The 24,219-nt window shown below is 40.7% G+C and overlaps 1 protein-coding gene and 1 long non-coding RNA gene across 3 annotated transcripts in view; one reads left to right on the top strand and one right to left on the bottom strand.

The window, feature by feature from the left end:
• Window positions 1-24,219, top strand: part of LOC136444474 (uncharacterized) — a 456,752-nt gene that overhangs the window by 98,427 nt on the left and 334,106 nt on the right. The gene's annotated exons all lie outside the window — the stretch shown is intronic.
• LOC136445288 (nipped-B-like protein A) overlaps window positions 1-24,219 on the bottom strand; it is an 87,695-nt gene that overhangs the window by 53,131 nt on the left and 10,345 nt on the right. The window contains exons 6-20 of one of the 2 annotated variants that reach the window (XM_066443208.1): window positions 22,644-22,777; window positions 18,302-18,454; window positions 17,660-17,991; window positions 17,091-17,339; window positions 14,451-15,179; window positions 13,300-13,693; window positions 12,472-12,639; window positions 11,614-11,807; window positions 11,227-11,349; window positions 9,813-9,921; window positions 6,262-6,416; window positions 4,621-4,701; window positions 4,316-4,416; window positions 2,300-2,530; window positions 984-1,113 (exon numbers count right to left, since the gene is read on the bottom strand). In XM_066443208.1, coding sequence (XP_066299305.1) covers window positions 984-1,113; window positions 2,300-2,530; window positions 4,316-4,416; window positions 4,621-4,701; window positions 6,262-6,416; window positions 9,813-9,921; window positions 11,227-11,349; window positions 11,614-11,807; window positions 12,472-12,639; window positions 13,300-13,693; window positions 14,451-15,179; window positions 17,091-17,339; window positions 17,660-17,991; window positions 18,302-18,454; window positions 22,644-22,777 — 3,283 coding nt within the window. The remainder of the gene's footprint in view (window positions 1-983; window positions 1,114-2,299; window positions 2,531-4,315; window positions 4,417-4,620; window positions 4,702-6,261; window positions 6,417-9,812; window positions 9,922-11,226; window positions 11,350-11,613; window positions 11,808-12,471; window positions 12,640-13,299; window positions 13,694-14,450; window positions 15,180-17,090; window positions 17,340-17,659; window positions 17,992-18,301; window positions 18,455-22,643; window positions 22,778-24,219) is intronic. The other variant, XM_066443209.1, reaches the window with a different exon arrangement.

Raw genomic sequence — 24,219 nt, 5'->3', positions numbered from 1 at the left:
ACAATATCCATGATACGAGGGGTGATCAATAAGTCCTCGGCCTCACCCAGAAATAAGGTGCACAAGTCAAATTTTGGGACATAATTAAATAGTATGACGTCTTTTAGCAATATCCACCAAATTTCAAATTAATGTGGTCATTACTTTTCAACCGACATCCATCTAAAAATCAGTAGGTCTTAAAGTGGCGAAAAAAAACAAGGTTGAACCGTTGATCAGAGCTGAGTGAGTCAAGCTCCTGGTGCCATGAATGCCATAAATCGGCATAAAATCTTCGAAGATAATGTCAAAATGTCTGGTGAACATTTTTTTCTTATTTCTCAAAATATTTGACAAACATTTACTTCTTATTTTAACTAAAAAGAACCGGATATCTGACATTCAGCAGAGCAAGTTGGCCCGCACACCTCAGGTCGCAGTTCAATTGTCCATGTCTTTATCCTTCTACCTCACTTAACATTACTGGGTGTCGCCTGTAAAGGAATGATCCCAATGATTTCAATTTTGGCAGACATTCATAAAAGCCTTTATATTTAAAGATTATTCTCCAATATTTAAGTTGTGCACCTTATTTCTGGGTAAGGCCAAGGACTTATTGATCACCCCTTGTATACCTATTTTAAACATTGTACCAATAATTATGAATTCAGTGTCATTGACCATGAAGGAATTGTATCTTTTGTGTAAAGCAATTTTCATAATTGTCAACCGAATAATGTCCTAAAAGTTCATAAAGCCCTCATTTTCCTCTTTTCAACAATGACTCCACACCAAATCAGCAAAATTGGTATCTGTGGGTCATATATAGCTACATGTTTGCAAACACGTTTATTCTACATAAACAGGAATTCTGTTATCTGTTATGACACAATCATGTTCTTCTGAAATAAAAGAACTTTGTCAATCATGACCTGTTACAAAAGGCACTTGTCTATGTCCATCTGCATAAAGCTGTCTTTTCTTATCATAGAAATGTTCCTTACTAGTAGTCTTCCCAAAAGGCTGAGCAACAGTTCTGCGGCTGGCCACTCAGGTTTGTTGACTGTGGCCAGAAGGTCTTGGACAAAGTTTTCGAACAGAGGCCGGTAGTCTTCGTCCTCTTTGCTGGTGCACCTGAAACATCCGGAATCCAGTAGCCTCTTTAGATATACAATGTACATGCCATACTTGCTATCACCTTCACCTTTTCAAATACTATCATGCACATGTTATTTTTCATTTACAGTCTGAAGATATACATTGTACAAACTGTAAGCAGATATATACTACCGGTATTTCACATTGGCACAACTAAAAGTTCCTACATAGAACAGATATATCTATCTAGGAATGCATAGAGGTAATATTCTAAGAAGACAGCAATCAAGGTAATTTCTTTAAGACCAAGAAAAGGTACTAAAGAAATAGAGATGTATAGACAAAGTACATGAATGTGTCTAGGGAAGAGATTGGAATCCAGTAGAGTCCGAAACTCTAATAGTAGAGAATGTCCGGAACTCTAATAGTAGAGATTGGAATTCCAATCTCTACTAGAGGAGATTGGAATTCTTCAAGTGAATCGGGATCTGAATATTGGGATTCCAATCTCTACTAGGAGAATTCCAGATTCAACTAGTAGAGATTGGATTTCTTGAAACTTGCCCCCTTGTCTACAATGTAGTTGTAAATGCTTGTAGAGCCTTTTCATATCCTTCTTGTGTAGTAGCTGATCTGCTCTTCAACCAATCTGTAGACTTCTGCTTTCTGCTGCTGCTGCTCCGCCATGACTTTATCAAGCTACTTTATGCTGTTACTTTGACATCAACTTTGGAACTGGCTTGGCATGGGTGAATTAGCTCTTATACAAAAATGTATACCGTGTCACTAACTAACTGGAAAAAACGGTTGAGCATATTGAGTCAATAACTCATAATGGCCGTATGAAAATGTCTAAGATTTACATATCAGTGGCATTTACCAACTGCCATTGACTAAGGTTGAACCAGATGGCTGTCCCCATGGTTACAATGTGTATTGACAGGTTTATCAGATATCTAAAACATAAAGGGATTCACCTAGAATAGTAATGGTGAATGTAGGCTTACCTATGCTAAATTTCAGGTGTGAAATGTTTCAGTCTATTTTCCAAAACATTTTGAAGCAATCCGAATTTCTCCTATTAGAATTACAATCTCTACTTATACTAGTAGAGATTGGAAATCCAATCGCTACTAGACTCTACTGGATTCCAATCTCTACTGTGACATATACATTGCTCAAAAATTACTGTTTTGTGGTTATGAGGAGAATAGAAACTTACTTTTTAAGGAAAATTGAGAGAAAGTTTTGTGCAGTTCTCATTGCAGTCTCATATGAGGATGCAATTAAGACATCATCATCCATTTTGGACTCTTGTGATTTCTTGTCCTCTTTTGTCTTCTCTGGGTCCCTGTTAGAGTCTTCATGTTCTGGCTCAGGCAATGTCACCACACACTGGATCAAAGACAGCACTAAGGCTGTCACCATCTGGATGTTGTCTTCTGAGTTCAATCTGGGTAAAACAGGTTTACAATGCTTAGAAAATACTACTACCATAATCATTATCTCACAATCATCTTAAAAAAGTGTGTATTATAACACTCCAACACTGTACAGTACTGCTAGACTAAGTGTCATATTCAACAAGTCTGACATACATGGGGCAAACACTGGTTGCAGATTCGTTCTTATCCAGTTCTACAATTCTAGGAGAACTGTCTCGTTTCTTCTACACGTGGAACAGGTTTCAGACTGGTTTCTTACCAAACAGAGTTTGCTCAAGACTATTTAATAAGAACTTATATGCAGGCATTGGCAAAATCAAGGAAGAATGGGAGGGCACCATCAAACTAATATGGACAGAAAATGACACACAATTATCATCACTTGAGTGCCCCTGTTCCCAAAAAACATTGAGCTCCAAGTCTACTGGGAAATTATATACAATGCCATATGAAAAGTAGCATTCCGTGTGTCCAGTTTCTGGGGCTCCTAGTAAAGTAAATTGCAACACTCAAATTACCTGATTGTTTGATAGTCGAGAAGACATGTTAAAATAAATAGCCACAAATCGCACAATTTTATAAGTGGTGCAATGGAAAATTGGTCTCCTAGTAAGAGACCTAGAGTGGTCAACTTTGCATTTGGACATGAACCATGCTCTAACCGAGATGCAACTACCCCACAACCCTTTGGACAAGTCTGGTACACAGTCAAGTTAGACCTGTTCCACATACATGTACAATCCTTCCCACTGCAATGAATTACATTACTGTACATTTGCACCCAAAACATGCCTATTTAACAAAGATTTCAGACTGTCAAAAAACATTTCAGTCTGACAGGTTAAAACAAAATATAAAAGAAGTTTTGACCTAAAGCCCCCCTCTCACTGGGCTGCGGCACGGCGGCGGCAGCTCATTACGGTACCTTACGGTGGAACATGGAGTAAAATTTGGCAAAACTTTAAAAGTACATAATTATTCTATCAAGTCAAGAATTTCAAATGACATGTTTGGTTGTTTTACTGTTATATTCTGGTTCCTTGATAAAGTGTCTGACTGGTTATCACGTCTAGTTTATCACTGTATTTTTTGAATCGCACAAGAGCAGTGCAAGTACAGGTAGACAAGGGGCCTGATATCTTTCCTGACCGACTAACTCGCAATATATCAACTTCGACCCCAATATCAGGTTGAGGATTGTAGCTGTTGATGTTCTGATCTTTTCATTGGCACATTGCTTAATCCCACTGAAAATTACATCTCTGCATTGTACATTTATTCCAGTAAGTTCACTACAACGCAGTTAAACAGGTTTACCCAAACTGTTAAACAGATCAATAGCTAGGGAGATGGACTGATTGTACAGTAGTTTGATGAGAATAGTGATTTCAATTGATTGAAAATCCAGTGTTGTCAATTAATCAAAATACAATGTAAAATCATTAAAGTGCATCAAAAATTGATTTGAAGTCATAAAAGGATGTTCACTTATGACACTTGGTGCAACAAAGGCAACATGTTATAGAATATACGTATAACCTTGAAACTGACATCTCACTTTTTACACAATAAATAACGCGGGGAGCTCGTGGTGAGGTCCCGCCAAGCTCGCAGTATCTTACCACTTGCTGTTTTTTTTTTAATTTCAAAAAAATTCGCTGTTTCAACCGGTACGCTGGCATTTGTGCACGGCACTGCAGCGGTAGCCATTCGCACGCTGCCGCCACAGTGCCCAGTGAGAGGGGGGCTTAAGGCAAGTTCCAGTAAGTTGTACAGGGTTTTAAACGCAATACCTGTAACTGCGAAGGTTCCTTTTGCTTGACGGTAATTTTGCAAGGGAGGCAAATATGTCCTCCAGTATGAGCTGACGGTGCTTGTCATAGCGGGAAAACACCTGCCAACAGAGAGGTGTTCATACTAATTAGTATACTCCAATAAACAGTCAATAAATCATACACTCAGATACATGTAAGTAAAATACAACACAGATCAGTAACACATTCCAACAGACAAGCAAAATGCAAGAACTGACTATTGTATACCTGAAACTTTAATACTTTGAAAAAAGAGATGACAGTGGTAAAGAAAAATTACTTACAGCCATGACCAGTTTCAGTGCACTAAGCTGTAACTCGCTGACATTCTCAACAAAGAATGGAGTTGTTGCCAAACTCGACACCTTTCAACAAGAAAACAGTTTGTAGACATAACTTTTTGAACTTGATTCCAATACATGTAATGATTAATGCATTCGTTTGTGATAAATATGTATTAGACTTCTGTTATTCAAACTGTCACCATAAGGCCACGCCAATTTATCTTGTTGCTTCTCGGAATAGCCTGTCCTGCTTTTCCCATTTTGAAACAAATAAATCAAATTGGGTCACAACTCCCATTCACAAATTTTAACTTCTAGTTTTACTATCTATTCAGTTGTAAAACTCGATAGCCACCAAAATAGATTATAAAGGCCTGCATATACTTAAAAAGTGTGGTCACATTGATCATAAGTTATAATTTTTCGTTTATTAATTAAAACTATTTCTCAATATCAATCCATATATTACATGGCAAAAGGTAATTTTGTTGCTGAAATTAAAGTACTAGATCGAAGAACGGTGTGCATTGCATAAAATGAGCCATACAAAGCTGAAACTTGAATAATCCTCTTATTCTTTATGTTATGTTAACCCTTTTCTTTACCCCAGACTATTTGCAAAACTTCTTCTTTTTTTTGACCTGTCGCTCCATTTTTTTCCTGAAAAAATCTGAGAAGCAACAAATTAAATTGGTGTGGCCTAATATAATAATAACACATGTCACATTCTACAGTAAATAGGAATGACACTAGCAATCATCACATGAATCACAATCACAGTTTTCAGAACTATGGTGACAGAGGCACTAGAGTTTGTGGGATTTTCAGTTACGAAGCAGATAATATAGATAATTTATACATGTATCGTCAAGTACATTGCAATTGCAAAAGAACAAGCAATAATCTTTTGTAAATCCTGAACAAACATGTACATGCTGTGTGCAATAACAGTTCATAATACATAAATCTGTTAACCAGATAAAGGCTGTTATACCATTAGGTATAAAGGAATTTAATAAAAGCATAATCATAACATACCTTTTCCAACTAATAATACAGAACTACAGGAACTTGTCTGATGTTTAGCTAGTAGCCGAAATGTAGAGAAACATGAAGCACAGCAGATCTCTGCACCTTCTTCTGATCCAGAAATAAATGACTCATTCTGGCACTTCCCGTCAATTCACAAAAAAATTGAAAAGCCTACTATACTATACTATGCTAAATATACCCAGGGTACCCCAAAGTCAAGTTAGACTCTTTATTTGTTTCACATAAGTCTATCATAGTTTTGGCATCTCCAACCCTTTGCAAGGAACTTCCCGACGAATTTGAGGGAATTGACAAGTTACTAGTAGTGGGCTTTGAATTCAAAAAGTTCCTCGAAATCCATCACCAGCTTTAAAAGCACTTTTCATAATTTAGAAAGCTGATGTCACATACAACTGTAATTCAATCATGAAGCTGTCATCACAGCCTAAGTTGCAAATGGTAAGAGATCCCAAAACTATGATGGACTTATGTTAAATACTAGTAAGTAAGAACTTGAATTTGGGGTATATTTAGCATAGTATAGTAGGCTTTTCAATTTTTTCTGTAGCTTTCCTTTAATAACATAACTTTTGCAGTCCTGATGCTTACCTGCAAAATAACGGTGTCAGTCATCATCTCCACCTCTAAAAGCTCAGCCAGCAACGACACAATTTCACACAGCTTGTTGTACAACGACACAACTGATTTGTGGCGGGCACCTTTGTGGTGAGCACGCTTCATCCGACTGTTCCAAACTATTCCATCTGTCAACAAATGGAAAGTATTTCTATAACTGAATATGGAGTTAAACTACGACTGAAAATTGTAGAGAAGACTTGCCTTAAGTATAGTGTTACATTTGTAACTGTAAGACTTTGTTAAAAAAAAAAATTAGCGCATCAAATTTTTTACTATCCTACTGCAGTCTTCCTCAAAATTCAAGTGACCAATCATCTTCATCATGTGCCTTTATGGACACGTAACATCCACAATTGGTCATAAGGACCCACCAACCATCACTTCACAAGATGGCGAGCGGTATACATTTCCTGCATTTATGACCAATGGCTGATGTGACTTGTCACAGGCCTGTGAAGTAACATGATCAAGGTGATAATGGTGATTGGTCACTTGCTTTCTCCATATTACATGTAGGTGAATCATGTGAATGCCTGAGGAGAGATGAAGAATAATTGTAGAAAAATGTCCCCGTGGTCATTTTTGTTAATTGACTTGGCCTCACAAGCTCCGCCCCCAACAAAGGTCTCCAGCAGGTCAGCGCGTGCTCCCCCCGTCTGCATCACATCTCAAACCATTTCCGCCCAAATCTCGGCGGTCCTAGTTGCATCCTACAGCGGTCCGAAGACGACTTCGACCTGCTGCGGCGGGACGAGAGGGGTCGCTGTTCCCTAGGGGACTACGTCGCAGGAGTCGCACAAAAGAGCTCACCAAGGGCTTATGGTCAGATCTGAGCGAAGCAGAAGCGGACACCGGGAAGACCATTCACGACCTACAGGCCGACGACGAGTTGATGAAATCTGTGGTTAAGAGTATTGCCGACTTATTGGGTCCACTTGCAGAGAGAGACCAACCTCGTGCAAGCCGCTCTTGCCACTTCGACCAAGACAGCCCTGCTCACAACAGGGCTTCAAGCGCACCGTCTCCGTCCCGTTCTCCTCCCCGGTACAAGTTGCCAATCAAACAACCAAGCCTCCGACGGAAATCCAGGAAGACTCTCAGCTGGGACGAGTCCCCATGCCAGGTGCGCTCTTCTTCCCACTGCGATCGAGATAGCTTCGCTTCAAGTACACGGTCCCCATCCCGTTCTCCTCCCCGCTACAAGTTGCCGACCAAACAACCAAGCTTTCGTCAGAAATCCAGCAAGACTCTCTTCCGCAAAGAGTCCCCACATCGGGCGTGCTCGTCTCACAAGGACAACAGAGGCTCGAGTCGGCGCTACAGAGGCGATTCCAGCCGATGGCGGAGCCCAGATAGCTAGGTAACTAGTTAACAACTCTGGGCAACATTATGTATGACGCCAACTACTACGAGTGGCCAGTCGTGCAGGAATGTACGCATCAATCATGTATGCGCCGGAAAAAGGCGCATTCAGCTGGTCTGATCTGGACGAGGTTGAGGGGGTTAGAGAGAGATATTACAGAACAGCTGGGGCCCACCAACCGAGAAGTGCTGGCATCAAGCAGCCCCACGGGTCCCAGGTCGCCATGACAACCGGTCAGTCTGGCTCGAGGCCACGCCGGCACAAGGCCCCGATACTGCGGCCCCTACCAAAACAAGGCTTGCTCGCATTAGTCAGACCACTGGGACCAACACTGGGGCACCCAGGTGAAATACGTGTGCAACATGTGTCTGCTGAAACGGATCATAGAATCCGCCCACTCTAGAGTAGACTGTCCCTACAACAACCTGTCCTTTCGTGCCAACCCCAGCCCCCCTTGGCTTCACTCAACAGCCCTGTTCCGGCGGGGGACCACATTATATTAGTCTGTATAACGCAGTTGCAAGGACCGGCGTGCCTAATTACGCAGGAGCACGCATCCCAGTCAGATCAAACCTTAACATACCTGCTTGTTGTTGAAAGACACTTGTCTGTGCTTTCTGCCGGCGCAACTTTCACACGACAATCGCTTCTCAGCCAATGCCTTCCACGGACACCTTGACGGGTTCATTTCCGCTGAACTGCAACACAGCGCCTTGGTGGGGCCGTTTCAGAGTAACCCTTTCCATTTTCCTGTTTACCCAGTCCCATTACAGACCGTTCCCAAGCAAGCGCGACAGTGATCAACGTCGCTTGGTAGTGGACCTCGATCAGTTTAAAACCGACCTGAGTAGGGCCTATAGACAGTTGCCCCCGCAGATTATCGCTATCTTTGTTATTGCTGGCGAGATCACTTCTACGTTGACACCAGGGTCGCATTCGGTTTGACGTCCGCTAGTTATCAATGTCAAACTACCACGAACGCGGTAACTTCCATTGAGAAACAAAAGGGCCACGCTGTTACTAATATCCTCAATGATTTCGGCGGGGCCGAGACCCCCTCCATCGCGCCAGAGGCATCGCAAGTTTACAATCGACGTTGTTTAATTTAGGACTGAAGCAAGCCCCGAAGAAGGCCGTCTCACCAACAACTTCCATGACTTGGCTAGGATAGAATTCAACACAGTAGCCATGATTCAGCGCGTACCTAGGTTCAGATTAGACGAGGTGTCAGAGTTAGTTGGCCAGTGGCTTCCCAAACAGAAAGCTTCCAAACGAGAGCTGCAGTTACTGATAGGGAAGTTAGTCTTTGTGTCAGCCTGCGTACTTCCGGGGCGGATCTTCGTGTCTTGCATGCTCGATACCCTACGCTCACTTCGTCGGAACACACACAAATTTCGTGTGGTGGGACAAGTTGCTGCACGTCTTCAACGGTGGGACAGGTTGCTGCACACCTTCAACGGGGTGTCTCTCATGGCGCCGACACTTTACATCGCCCCAGACGAAGTGGTGTGGACTGATGCCCGCAGCACGGGCTGTGGCGAATACTCCGACAGCCGTTATTTCCACACACAATTCCCTGAGTTATTGGTGCAACGACACACAGACTGAATCCACATTGCAATAATAATTCACATTGCAATCAATAGGCCATGTTGATTTGATTACATGGATGACACCCTTTGCTTAGCCCAAAACTGATGCGAACGTGCGAATAAGAAAAGTTTGGCAAAAAAAAGGTGCCTTCATTATACAATGTAGGTGGTCAGGAAGGTTGAAAAACACACAAAATATGGTATGATGAATAACAGATTCTTCATTTTTGTTCTTTGATTTTGGAATTGACTAGGCATTCTACGACACAAGTAATTTATGGCATATAATTGCTCATTTTCAGCTGCTTTGTACGATTTACAGTATGGTCCAAAACCTTGTTTGGGAAACGGACGGAAACTGATGCAAGTGTGGATGTCATCCATATAATCAAATCAACATAGCACTACTTAGCTATCGCTCAGCATTGTAAAGTCCAGCGCACATTCATGACAGTATTTTTTTGTAGTACCAAATAATGAATGTACCAGCTGTGATGAAAGCTAGTAAGAGAAGTACATTCATTGGTTTTTGACTACTTAGCACAGTTCATCAACTGGATTCATACCTTTGTTGTCTGGTGTCCGGTAGACAGGATCAAACTCAGGGTAGATTGTATTCTGGAGGTGGAACTTCGCATACATTACAAGCCGCTCTATAGTATCTTCAATGAATACCTGTTGACAAATTATTTGTAATACATATAAGTAATTACCAAAACTTGACAAAGCAAAGGTGTCAGAATTATGTCTGCCTTTTATAATCAAGAACAAACAACTACTGCAAACTACTATTCTTGAGAAGAACTGCCTAAAGATGTTTTGTTGATAGCCACCTTTCCGTGCAGCTTTAACCTTTAGCACACTGAAGTAGCTGTTTGGCACCCAATTCTCTCACTAAATTATCTGTAGTTAAGCGACATTATGTTCTGCTGAAGACGTGAAGTTTTGTTCTATACGACTTAATTTGCTTACATTATGTCCCGTTCAAGACTTTAAGTTTTGTTTTATACGACTTATTTTGCCTACATTATGTCTTGTCCTAGACCTTAAGCTCTGTTCTATACGACTTAATTTGCTTACATTATGTTTTAGTTCAAAACTTTAGCTTTTGTTTTATACGACCTAATTTGCCTACAATATGCTTTGTTCAAGACTTTAAGTTTTATTTATACGACTTAATTTGCCTACTTTATGTTTGGTTCAAGACTTTAAGTTGTATTTTGTACTACTTAATTCAACTACATTATGTTTTGTTCGAAACTTTATGTTTTGTTTACACAACTTAATTTGCCTACTATCTTAGATCAAGCGACAGCATGTTCTTATACACGACCTCTTGTTATCACCTATACGGATATATCATTGTCACCATTACTATGCTATTGTTATCATTATTTTTTTTTCCCCTAGCATAATAAGCATACCTCTGTACTTCTGATTGTTCATATTTGATTTGATTTGATATGTAACGCACACGTGACAGGAAGCGTTGTGCCACCGATTTTAAGGTGAATAAAGTTCAAATTCGCTATTGGTTACAGAGAGTTTGGCAGCAGGGAGAAGGTTAATTCATCATTCTCAGTTTGTCAAAATGTACATAACTGTACCCCCAAATGTAGAGTAGAGCATGCAGAAACGTACAACTTACATGTACAAATTAGAGTTTCAAAATGGACGTTGATGATCTAGAGCGCATTATTTGTAGTTAGCTACGAATATGTCCCCAGCAAAATTTAGACAGCGGATAATGCGCTGTTCGAGCTATCCACTGCTCTATAGAGCATAGCTACCACGCAACAGCAAAGATTGAATGACTTTTCATTATAGAGGAAATGCTACACATAAAGTGTTATTTGTTCTCTTCCGTGGTGTGATTATTAGCAGAAATTATTTGGTTTAAACAGCTAGACACAATGTTCAAAATAGTCCATGCCATAGTACATGTAAGTCAAGCATATGTTTTAACAAAATTTATCATACCTGCTTTGGCATTTTAGCTGATGTAGTGATGAACAGAGCAGTGAGGCAGGAGTCAGCAGACCTCATGACACGTTCAAAGGTCAGTTCTCTCCACAGACGCTGCTCCTCTTCACCACCTTCCTCCTGTACAAAAGGATAGTTACAATGTATCATGACCTTCTGGCAGCACCAAAAGAAAGATGACTGCTGAATGAGGTTTCAAACAAATGCTCTGAACATGTCAGCTCAAACAAACTGCACAAAAATCAGGTACATGCACATATACACATGTATGAATGAATGGATGGTTTATTACATTGTTGCAAGACACAACATACAGTACGCTGACATGCAGTATGATTTAAAGTGATCTAAAAGCAAAAAAGAATGCATTGTGCCATCATTTACCTGAGCAAGTAGTGGCTGCAATTTAGCTCCATCACGAATATATCTCTCAAGGATGTTCATCAGCCGCACCAGACGTTCTGCTGCTACCTGGTTCATGACCCCCATTGACTTCAGCTTGGCAGCTTCTCCACATAGCTCACTTAGAACAGTCTTGGAAATTAGACTGTCCGCAGGAATTTCATCGTCATCATCATCTGCATTACAGAAGTCAATATAATTTCTCTTAGTGTGTCAAGGTCTGCACAAGTCATAGCGGCATTTGATAATTACGTATGAGAATTGCACACGTTGTGTGCAAAGTATGAGACAGGGAACTGGGCTGTTTCTGTGCAGTCGCTGGCCTCGCGATTCTGTAGCGGTTTCCAAGCACTTTGTCCTTTCACATCCCGCTCTGTGTTAGGATTAAACACTGGGTAAAAATGACATGCTTGCTCTTATGTTATTTTGTTGGGACAGTCATTGTGGTAGGTTCAGGTTGATGTTACGACAATTGAAAGTAGTCTCGACAGCCGTTTTTTTAGGGCTTTTTAGGCCATCCATTGCTATAACTTCTTCTAAGTCAAAACCCATAAGTGATGTTGTGATGCATTTTTTGTGAAAAATAATAGGTGTGGGAAAATGAAGAAAGCATTGATGGTGCCCGTAATTTGGCTCATATCAAATCATAAAGGCTGGCCTCAGCAATTTGTACATTCAAATAAAAACGAGCGTCGTGAAATATAATATATTATAACAGTGGCGTTGCCAGCTTTTTTTTAAAGCATTTCTTGTTTAACCTTTACATGTAGCACTCTGAAGTAGCCGTTTGGCACCCAATTCTCACTCTGGTCAGTCTGTCTATATTTTGTTCATACTTACCAACATCTATGTCAAGCTCCATATCCTCAGAGGATTCAAAGACTGAATCCATTAATGATGTGAACCTCTTAAACGTGGAGGATTCCATCAACTCCTCCATTGTAAGCTGAGGTTGGGCCTGCTCTCGTTTTTCTCTCCTCTTTCTCTTTTCCTTTCTTAGGCGGGCAACTGTAAGTACACATGAACTAAGTTGTATTCTAAACTATTGTCGTGACAAAATTGGCTATACAATGTTTGATTTACAAAATGTATACTTATCAGGGGACTTTCAAACGTATGATATGTAAAACTGAGAAAATAAGGAACATTGATATCGATCATGCAAATTAAGACCCGATTTGCATAATTTATGACAAAATATTATAATACCATAGCAGTAAATGACCCAAATTTCATAGTTGTGGCATTTTAAAGTTAAGTAAAAGTGAACGTCTAAAAGTGAACAAGTCATGAGGCTGCCCCTTCAGTACTAGGTAGCAACAAATTCAACTCTACGACAGTTCCAGTCAAAAACAAATTGTTGAACACCTCAATCCTGGGTTGATAACTCTGGTACTTGGAGGCAACCTGTGTTATTTCGGTGGAGAAGATCATCAACTCATATAATTTATGCATATTCAATGATACAACTTTATACTTATATGTCAGTTGTGAAGGTCAGCATTATTTTGGGCAGGTTTGATGTTGTGGCACTCTAGTTTGAACATGTTATGATTGTGAAAATGTTAATGTAGATAGTTTTGGAGATCATCGGTACACTTTGGTTGGCAGGGGTACAGTCTATGAAAAGTGACTTTGTCTAAAGGACATCTAAATAAAGTCTCAGACCTTCTTCCATGACAGCAGCTGTTCTCTCCTCTCTGTCTCTGCTCACAACAATCTCCCCACCACTGTCCTCATCCTTACTGCCAATCTCCATGGCCTTCAGTGCATTGGCAGATGCCTTTCTCCGTCGTTTGTTCTTAATGCTACTGTACATGTCTTCGAAGGGATCTCGAAAGTTATCAAGGTCCATTATGTCTGCTCCTTCTTGACCATCAGAGTGTTTCCGTTTTTTGGCCTTTGGTTTTGCCCCAGAATCCATGTCCACTTGGCGATCCTGGTCATGTGCAGTTGAAGAACTATGGGACTTTTCTCTGCTTCTGACAGCACATTCCTCTTGGTTAGGTACAAGTGCTTCAACAATATGCAGCACTTCCTCAGACCTCTCTTCTTGCTGTATCTGAGAATGTGGTACAAACAAAAGCTTACATTACTTATCCACAAGCTTCAGAATTACACCAGTACAAGACAGTCATTCAAAAAAAGACAACAATAATGGATGGATAGTAAAATGACCAAAAATGTCCCAATTCAGACTTGAAATGTAAGTCTCCCTCTGTAGGAGGCAATCCAACTACCACTATAGTTCAAAAGCACATGGGAATACATTTGTACAAAATGGTTCTTTAAATGGGTAATTATTGGAAAAGAAAATTTCAACTCAATCTGCAAAAGTTTATTGTTTGATGTGGAAAGCAGCAATTTCAGATGGCCCCAGGTGACCTGCATGTAACCTTCACATTCATAAGCTCAGTATAAGACAGTTGCAAAATGTCGAAAGACAATGTGTATGGCTAATTTTGATTCCAGGTTCATGGTATTAGCAAATTCCCTTTACTTTGTGGCCTATAAAATAAATATTGGCTAAAGGTTTTAAGAGATATCATCTCAAAAACCTTACATATTTGCCAGTTTAGGCCATGCCAATTTAAATTGTTGCTTCTGATTTTTTTAGAAAAAAAACAACTGAAGAAACATACATGCAGTGTTGGCCTTGTTGGTTTGAATAATCAAATCTAACTAAAATTACCTTAACTGTATCAACTCTCTGTTACCTATTACTTAAGTGTAAAAGCTGACTCTTTCTATTGTATACAAAATACATTCACAAATACAAATGTATTGGAAAAAATCATTTAGTCTAACAACTCTCTTACCCCTCGCCTTCGTTTGCTCTTGATGTTGCTGTACATATCATTTCCAGGACCAAGCCTCTCAAGCATTACTACAGCCACTGGGTCTCTTTTACTTGTGGTCAATGACCTTCTTGTCATGTGAGGCTTTGGTGTGCCTACTGTGCCATCGTCGGGTGCAGATGCTTCAATCTTTTCTCCCTGACTTCTGCTTTTTGACACTGCACTTTTCATGGGGACTTTTGGGCTGGCCGGACTATCAGAAATTCCTACTACTTCTACTTCTGCTGTAGAGTGGTTATTTTCTTGTAATTTCTTCTGCTCCACATGTTCTACCTTCCCCCCATCAGCCTTTGATGGCCGTGTGTTCACAATGAAGTCTTGAAGACTGTCCTCTTTTTTGTCAGACTTTTGACTGGTACCTTCCTTCCTTTTTCTTTCCTCACTTGTGATACCTTCCTTCCACATAGCAGCCCCTGTAGCTGCCTTTTCTGCATTGGTACTATCTGATGCTACTTTGCCTTTATTGACTTTATCTTCAAGAGCTTTTTCCACAACAGTCTCCTGTGCTGGTGGTTTCTCGGCAATATCTGCTTTCGTAGCAGTGATAACCTCCGGTACTGCCTTTTCTACATTTCCCTTCCCAGACTTGTCTGTCTCTGTGGTATGCAGAAATTTCTCCCTGTCATGTGTTGCCAGTTCACTAGGCCTCAGCTGCTGCCCAGTCTTGGGCGAGATGACTGTCCTGGAGAGCTACAGAGAAATAAATATTATCAGAATCAGCAGGATATCTGAACACCGCAGAGTTAGCTGTTGTGAGGTCTCTGACTCAGTGACTACCGCATTTTCTTGTTTAAAGCACACACCTCAAATAAAGTTTGCAGCCCTTCACCAAATTTTGCCAGAGTTCACATAATTAGATACATGTGTGTCTTTATCACCTTTCATGCCTAATAAATTCTTGTCTAGGAATACATTTGTGCCGTTTTCCAAAAACTTTGAAATGGCAGTATGTTGCTGCATTACTGGCCAGGTAAGTTTGTGTGTTCGGTAGGGCTGTGTTCCAAATCAATGCTCTGTGTGCAGGTCCAAATACTGAAACATCTGTGTGCCAGAACAAGACTCAACCCAAGACTTGCATTAAGCAAGCCTAGAAATTAACGATGCCCTGAGGTCAACAAAATGTGGATCGGAACAACTAAAAAATCAATTTGGGACATATTTGGAACAACAGAAAAAATTCTCATCATACAGCATGCCATGCCTTCATGCGTTAGTCAGGTGCACGTCCCGGCTTTCGGCTCCCAGAATGCAGGCCAAATCTGATTTGCGAGTTGCTTCTGGGCCGATTCGCAACCACGCTGGTCGCTTTTGATCTGTGTTCGGCACTAGGGATGCGTAGCATTATGTCAGACCAGTTTCGGTTCAGTTAGAAAAAAAGAAAAAAACTCAGTGCTAGACAAAACACAACAGCTAGCACTCACGTCTCATGTTTATTCTCCTAATTGTTCTATACGGTATACCATCTAAAACCTTCCATAGATGGTGCAATTTGCGCTGGAAAATCGTCAAGTGCGGCCGCCTGCCGCAGCGTGGCACAACTATTTCTAAACCCAGATAGCATTGTGAGCTACCAAAATCTTGTGGTAAAGATGCCTCCGTTTCCATTGCATTGGGAAATGTTCCATCCATAGTCAACTTGTTTACATACACCTAAAAACGCCCCGAAAATCTATAAAAACTTCCGCGATTTCGGCCAAAAATTAAAACAAACAGCGGCCATGTTGGAAGTTTTGCGAACTCTCGCTAGATCTCGCAATAACACGCGAGAATGACACAACGCCCCCTATCAACTTTTGCAAAACTGCAATCACATGTTGTTATTCTGCACTGTTTGAGAGCTTTTGTATTTACTACTGACTGAATAAAATTTTGCATGTATATTTTTTCAAATTTCATGCAAAATGTTTGTCAATATGCAATTTTGTAAATAACCAAAAAAATATTTCTAACACACCACATATGCAATGGCTTGGGTTCAGGAACTTCAGGTCCAGACTTAGACATACAATGTAGGTCCAAACATGAACATAACCTCTGGAACTGAATCTATACCACCACTAAGCTCGCATCTTTTGCCCTCGTTGGGACACTTAAGGACACTTTGAGACAGTTGAAATCCTTTTTTGGGACAATGTTGGGACAGTAGGGGAAAATTTTGAGGCCTGTTAAGTTATGAAAAAGGGCATTGTTTTCTTTGGCCCCTGGTGTTGATGGATTCTTTTGCATTATAAGCTCAAGAAAAACAGTTAACTATGGGTTGACAAAAAAGGGGGGACTTCGTGTGAGCACCAGTGTGCATGTTTGTGTGTGGGACTCTGGGAGTGCATGTTCATTAAACGATTGGTTAGGATTCATTTATTGAGACCTGTATACTTGACCTTGATAAGTTTTTGAAAATAATTTACAGATAAGTGGAAATCACTAGTACTATAAGCTGCAAAAGATACAGTCAGCAGGAAGCAGTCTGTCAATTTTGGTCTCAATGCATAATGGCTGAAATGCCATAAAATGTAAAAAAATCCCTTACCAATGAATGCATGGAATGCCCTGCAATATTCCTTGACACTAAAAGCCATACTATATAACACTCCAAGCACTCACCTTCAGAGTAAGCTTGGGAGAGTCCTTAGTAGGTGAACTGATGATGTTGTAGCGGACCTCTGGCACAGAGCGGCCTTTGTCTTCTCGGTGAGACTTTGATTTTTTCTTCCTCTTGAGAGAGATTCTTGTCTCCTTCGATGAATGCTCATCTGGCGAAGTGCTGTCATCAAAAGCAAAGGCTTGTGCAGCACTCTGTGCATCGACTGATTTAGACGACATAGGTCTGCTCTTACTAAGAAGCATTTTGTCCTGTCAACATACAAAAATGCAATAACGTTATCACATACTCTGAAAAACCCCTTGACACAAAATTGATCTCCTCTTTGATCTTTGTGAGTGCCCCCTTGGGTGGTTTTACACCTCTTGCATCATTACACACATATTTTTTTAACCATTGTGCTGTGTTGCTACATCCATTGTCATCTGTAGTCATAACCTGTCTGGAGAATGGAGGGGAGGGAGACGGTTAATGAAAGAAACAATCCCAACTAACTCAAGCACACAACACGATCATTTAGTACTGCACAAGTATTGGATATTGACAAAATGTCACTAAGAAAAAATCTTACTTTAGGAGAGAGTGGCTCCAAAACAACAACAGGTTCTGCACCACCAGGCACCATCCTCAGCTTGATCTTCTCCAGCCTCTGATTCTCCTCCGGCAGACCTGCAGCGTCCTGAGTCTTGTCATCACCTGCCTGCACCATGTGGTGTGCAGTGTGAGCTGTACTGAGTCCTATTGTCGGCACCTGGTTCTCCTGCTCCACCAGCTGGTGCTGCTGCTGCTGCGACTCTGGCTGCAGCTGCAGCAGCAGTGGTTCTGCAGTGGTGGCTGCAGACGGCCTGGTCACTGCAGTTGGCTTAGCAGGCAGTCCCCCGCCAAGGCTAGTAGGTGACAGAGCTGCCAAATCAAAAGTAACAGGTATGAAATGAAAATATACTTGTCTTCTGGTTATAGCTGGAATTTTATCATTTTTAAAAGTGTATCGGCAATGGTCTACTGGTAAGAGAAGACCTTGCACATTAGCCACATCAGTAATTAGTTCAGGGAGGTCTTCAGACGTGAAACTAAACAATTCAAGGGGGTATGAGACTTTCAAACTCTTGGTACAGTGAGGGATATCACTTAAACACTGAGACCTTTCATGTCCCAATCTGCATTATCATTCCCCAACAGTAACACTGCTCTGACCCAAAAAAGAATAACTGACCTGGAATGGCTTTAGGTTGGTGTTGACCCAAGACTCTGCTTGGAGTCTGAGGGGGCGACATGACATTGGCACTTGGTGGGCTGCCCACAGCAGGTGAGGGTGCAGGGGAGAATTGATTGGCAGAGTATCCATTGCAGGTATTGGATGGTACACCTGATGCAAAGAAGAGGACTAAACATCTATCACATTTTACCATCAGTTTACCATTTAGCAAATAGTGATAAGGCTGAAAATAAAACAGCAGGGTTACGCCATGTGGGACATTAGTGTTGCTGGTAACAAAAGCATACAATCCATCCTGTGCTAGCTCCGGCTTTCTCTTCTGATCGATAAATAGTCTGGCACCAGTTGATAGAGAAACAAGTGGCATTTCAATTTTTATACAAAATATACATTCAAACTTTGTCCAGCGACCAGGTCGGCCACTTTTGACGGTCCAAAAGTTTTTCCCCATAGACACAAGCATAAGGAATTTGTACCAGGTGATAGCTTGCTGTTGTGAACAGCTAGATTTGGGACCGCTTGCAACCCATATGTTGCTGATAACGACCACCTCATTTTCAAGGCCATGGTGACAGCGAACTTTAATGATGACTTGCCGAAAATCGTGGTAAGATTGGCCAGTTTGTGCTGGGTTTTGACAGCTGGGCAGATTGAAGATGGCGCCAGCGAGGCCATGGTAGGTCATTGGAACAGTCTACTGTAATTTGGGTGGGACTTAACCATACAAAATGTACACTTATTTGTTATATTTCACTCCCTATGCCCTGTGCGGTTGGGCCCACAATACTGAACAGAGCTCGTCTGTAAAAGTAGCTCAACGTCTCAGGCCGCACATACTAAGAAGTTACCGATTACATGTTGACAGTAGAAAATGCATTACTGGGAAATTCTTACGATTATTTTTGAAATTGAGCCCACTGAAAATACAAACTGCTTTTGAAGTCTATCATCTCCCCAAATTGTAATATTTTTTACATGTTAACAGTAGCATTTTAAAGATCGTAATCCTCGTTATGCAATATGCTGCAAATTTTACTGTCACTGCGCCTGATCCGTGATAGTAGCGGCCATGTTTCAAGGGCGAAACATGCTGTTGTTTACCGCTCGTTTTCTGCCGTTATAAAGATTTTGCAGCCGCAAAACTCATATCACAAGGGAAGCAAAGTTAAACTTGTTGTTTTTACGTCCAACAGTTATTCTGTGAATGAATTATTCTTCCGCTGCACTGCCGATAGGGTACTTGAAATATATGTCACAGTAGAGATGGCGATTCAGGACAATCGGCGATTGTCCTAGGACAGATCGCGATCGCCGTTTGTCCTAGGACAGACTGCGATTGCGATCTGTCCTAGGACAATCGCCGATTCTACTAGTAGAGATTGCGATCGCAATCTGTCCTAGGACAAACGGCGATCCAAACTTAATGATGCTAAGATATTACGGAAACAGCAATATTTTTTTATAAACCATGATTTTATTTAGTATTTACAAACTCTGATCAAAACTCAATTCATGCTAAGATAAAGGAAACAGCAGTATACAGCAAAAATGTTTGATCACCCTCTAATTTTTATTGTTCTGCCTAAGTTGTAAAATCATTCAGTATATGTCTGACTGTGAAATGATATAGGTGTGAAACTGTAGTATCTTGAAACTGAGATTGATATTTTGACACCTGTTTTATCACTTTACAATTGTTATTGTTCTCCTAAGGTTGTGAATTCAATAGGTGTGAAACTGAGTACAGTATTATGTTGACACCTCAAAATTTTCCTTCGAAACATTGTTGAATCACCGTCTTCCAACTGATATCTTTCACACGTTATTAAAATTTTGTCACTCGGCTTTATCAGAAATTACTTTATCAGAAAACATACTCACATGAAATTTATCCATCATGAAATATGAACTAATTCACCTAAAATAGTTAATAATTGTGAAATGTAGGTAGCATGTTAAACATGATTGAAATGTAATGCAATGATTTATTCTATTTTCCAAAGCATTTCCATATAATCAGAATTTGTTCAAGTAGAATCGCCATTTGTCCTAGGACAAATCGCGATCGCAGAATTTGTACAAGTAGAATCGCCGTTTGTCCTAGGACAGATTGCGATCGCCATCTCTACTAGTAGAATCGGCGATTGTCCTAGGACAGATCGCGATCGCAGTCTGTCCTAGGACAAACGGCGATCGCGATCTGTCCTAGGACAATCGCCGATTGTCCTGAATCGCCATCTCTACTGTGACATATACATGTAGAACCACATGCTCAGGAATTCTTCCTGTACACCAATGGCATGTTGTTTTCTGATCAGCGTGCTTGGTTTACGATGTAAACAGAGACTGTTGTTAATATGAAAATTGTATTTTGAAATGTCAGTGTGGCGTCTTATTTACCCCCAATAACAACGTTTACTTTGTCATAGCAAAGCAAGATCGACCGAATGTTACGATCACGAGTGCCGCCAGGATTTCACAAACGATGGGTTGTGAGCGGAGGGGAAATCAATGCCTCTCGGCCGTAAAAAAAGCGAAATTCTAGCAAAAGTACCGGGGAAATATGGGCAGGAAAACCAGTTAACTTTTAATTTTAGGGGGATCCCTGGTTAGCAAAGCCCCCATTTTCCCAAAAAATAATAAACGTACCATCCAAAATAAGTACGTATTAGGTGGATTTTGAGGCTGAAAAAAATAAACGTAGTAGTAGTATCCGGTATTTTGATTAAACTGCTGCCGGGGTCCCTGACACAGGGGTGGGCAGCAGCCGGCTAGTCGTCACACCCCTCTTTCATGCAGCTCTGTCCAGGGGGCTAACGCTGGTCAGGCCTGGTACTGGTATGTTTATTCAGAAGATGAGAGTACAGTGCCAAGGACAAAACATCAAAGGGCCTTGCAAAGAAACCTACATTGGGGAAACTGAAAGATCATTAAAGACCAGATTCAACACATTCATATAGAGCCACCTGGACATTCAGTCTCACTGGATAGTCAAAGTTTTCGATACTGAGCCGGATCAAGGAAGCCATTTACATCAGAGCCTTACAACAATTCCTCAAAAGTCACGTGTCTTATCTGCATAACGTGACGTCATCTCAGCAGTGGATTGCTTATTCCTTGACAAAGACTGGTGCTGTACAGTGGAAAATTTGGGTCAGTCCAATTTTTGTGTTGGAAATTACAGTTAAAACTTGTTTCAGAAAGAAATAGAATATGATATGATACATGTAACGTTGGGTAACATAAATTCGCCATTTTTCCGATAATGGTTGACTAAAATCAATCTAGCAGAACAATAAACCATCCTTTTTTTCTATTATTCTGTCAGTATCATGTACTATCTTTGCACTAATCATATATATGGTAGATTTTGTCTCTAGTCGTGCTGACACCATAATATTTCAACTTGAAACTACCGTTCGCCGCACGCAAAATGACGGTGTTGTCGGATAGGTGTGAACATTATTTCGGGAGAGAAGATTCGTCTTGAATATCTTACCGCTAATTGCATTTTATACAGCAGCTATTTGTTCCATTCTTGGCTTGAGGAGAGTGCTATGGATATAGACGTGTCCAAGTAAAAAAAAGACACAAAAAAACGGCCGTACTGCACACATCAGGCCTTCGGTAACATCCCGTTTGTTGAGTCGGTAGAACGTCACTCAAAGTCGATCCCCACCGTCATGGCAACGTGTACATTATTCATGGGAAGTTAGCTGGATGCCGTAGCAATGGTTATACTACTATATCCATGTGTTCCTTGTTGTGTTAGGAGCAAACTTTGAGGAAAATATCTTCTTCAGTCCACTATCACACGCAACATTTAGACAAAAAAGTGTTCCTCACAAACCTTTGTCGTCTGCTTGACGACAGGATTCTGGGTAATAATATGACGGCGGGAAAATACACGGCCGTAGGTTGTAGCAACAAAGAGGAGTTTTGATGATTGATCACACTTAGAATCCAGTTGCAGGTTAGCAAAAGAGATTGTAATAAGTTGTCTTGTAAATAATTGTATTAAGCAGGCAGGAGATGTGACATTTGTCTTATAAACCAGCGAACAACCGTGCAGTGTGATTCTCCCACGAAGCCCCCAGACTGTTCCAATAAGGGACGGAGAGTTTTTGACGTCGCCAACTTCTAATGCATGGTTATCGAAGCTTTTCAGCCAGAGTTCTGAATACGTTAGTCTATCCGGTTTACATTGCTGGCGTTATAACTGATTTTGCATCTAGCACATATCCCTAAATACCCCGTTTTCGAAAAAATCGCGAATTTAAGTACCCCGCGAATTTATGTTACCCAACGTTAGATACCAGGCTAACAAAAACTGTCTTACCCTGTGGAATGTTCTGCTGCTGGTGACCCAGGGGGAATGTGGGTGGGTGGAACTTCCCTGGGCTACCCTGGGACATGTGTCTGGCTGGACTCCCTTGGGCAGCATATTTTGCAGAGCTTTCCTGCTGCTGGTACCTTGGTAATCAAAGAGGAAACATCATCAGTTAAGGTTAGTTTAAATGATATCTTGTTCCCATAAAGTCTTAATCAAACTAGAGTTCCACGACCTCATACCTTCGCCAAATGATTTTAACCTTTATGACTGACATATTAGGAGTGTTTCTCATAAATTATAAATCATACCAGTCTTCTCCACCCAAATAACAGAAGTTGTCCAAAGTATGAGCTTAACAAAGAAGGTTATGCTAACATTTATCATCAATTATGCAAATAAGGTCCTTATTAGCATAATTTGATTCAACGATGTTGACATTCACATAACTTCCAAACGCCACAAGTATGAAATTGCCGTCATTTACCAGTATGGTATAATAGTTATATCTCATATGTATGCAAATTAGGCCTACATTTGCATATTCTATCTATCAACATTACTCTCTTTCTCAGTTACAAATATCACATATTTGAATAGTCATACCATGGATTACAGCCAGTTTTTAAAATTGCCTCATTAATTAAGGAAATTTGAATCTGATTTGCATAATTGCCGTCCAATCGTACAAAGCTTCACGTAAGCTATGTACATACCAAAAATCATGACCATCCATCAAGCCCATCTTGAGTTATAGTATTTTGCATTGATTATGCAAATGAGGTCTTCATTTGCATAGTTGATATCTATAAATATTTCTCTCTCCTCAGTTACATGTCACATGTATGAGAGTCCTATCATGGAATTTGGCTGATTTATAAACTTTCCTCATTTATTATGCAAATAAGATATGATCTGCATAAGAAGTATCTAATCATGTAAATCATCACTCATGTCCAGAACACGAGATATCCAAACAGGAAGTTCCACTGCAGTACCGTAACATGCCGCTAAGGGGCCCAAAATCTAATCAATTTCAGGTCTTATCAAGATCTACCGACCTACCAAATATCAAGACAATCCATCCAGGCCTTCTCCAGTTATTCTGCTTCTTTACATACACACATACAAACGCTACCCTCTGCATAACCTTCTCGGCGAAGGTAACAAGAAGGTACCAGTAATGAGGCTTGATCACAGGACCCCAATTTTACATCCCTTCCGAGACACGAATGCAACTCCAACCAGGATACTCTTCCCCGGACTTGAACTGGTCTCTCAGTTACCAACTACTGTAAGTTTCTTTGGATTCACAGGACCTAAAATTCACAATTACTGTCAAATGAAGAATCTGAAGCGTTAAACGATTTGCTGTTGACGATGAGTAGGAAAATAATACTAGCAGTATAAAAACGAAATAATATCCTCTGTGTCTGCCTTTCCAGGTAAACACCGAGACAACTTCTCGACCACATGCAGCAATCAAAGAAACGAGACATTTTCAAACCATTCCCATCCAACCACAGGACCAAACAGGGAGGTAGCGCAGGTGCTCAATGCGGACATGGCAGAGGCAGGAAGCCTT

The sequence above is a fragment of the Branchiostoma lanceolatum genome, chromosome 11 (genome assembly GCF_035083965.1).
Source record: "Branchiostoma lanceolatum isolate klBraLanc5 chromosome 11, klBraLanc5.hap2, whole genome shotgun sequence".
NCBI lineage: Eukaryota > Metazoa > Chordata > Leptocardii > Amphioxiformes > Branchiostomatidae > Branchiostoma > Branchiostoma lanceolatum.
Note: the sequence above shows the minus strand (reverse complement) of the source record. Positions and strands in the feature narration are given on the sequence as shown.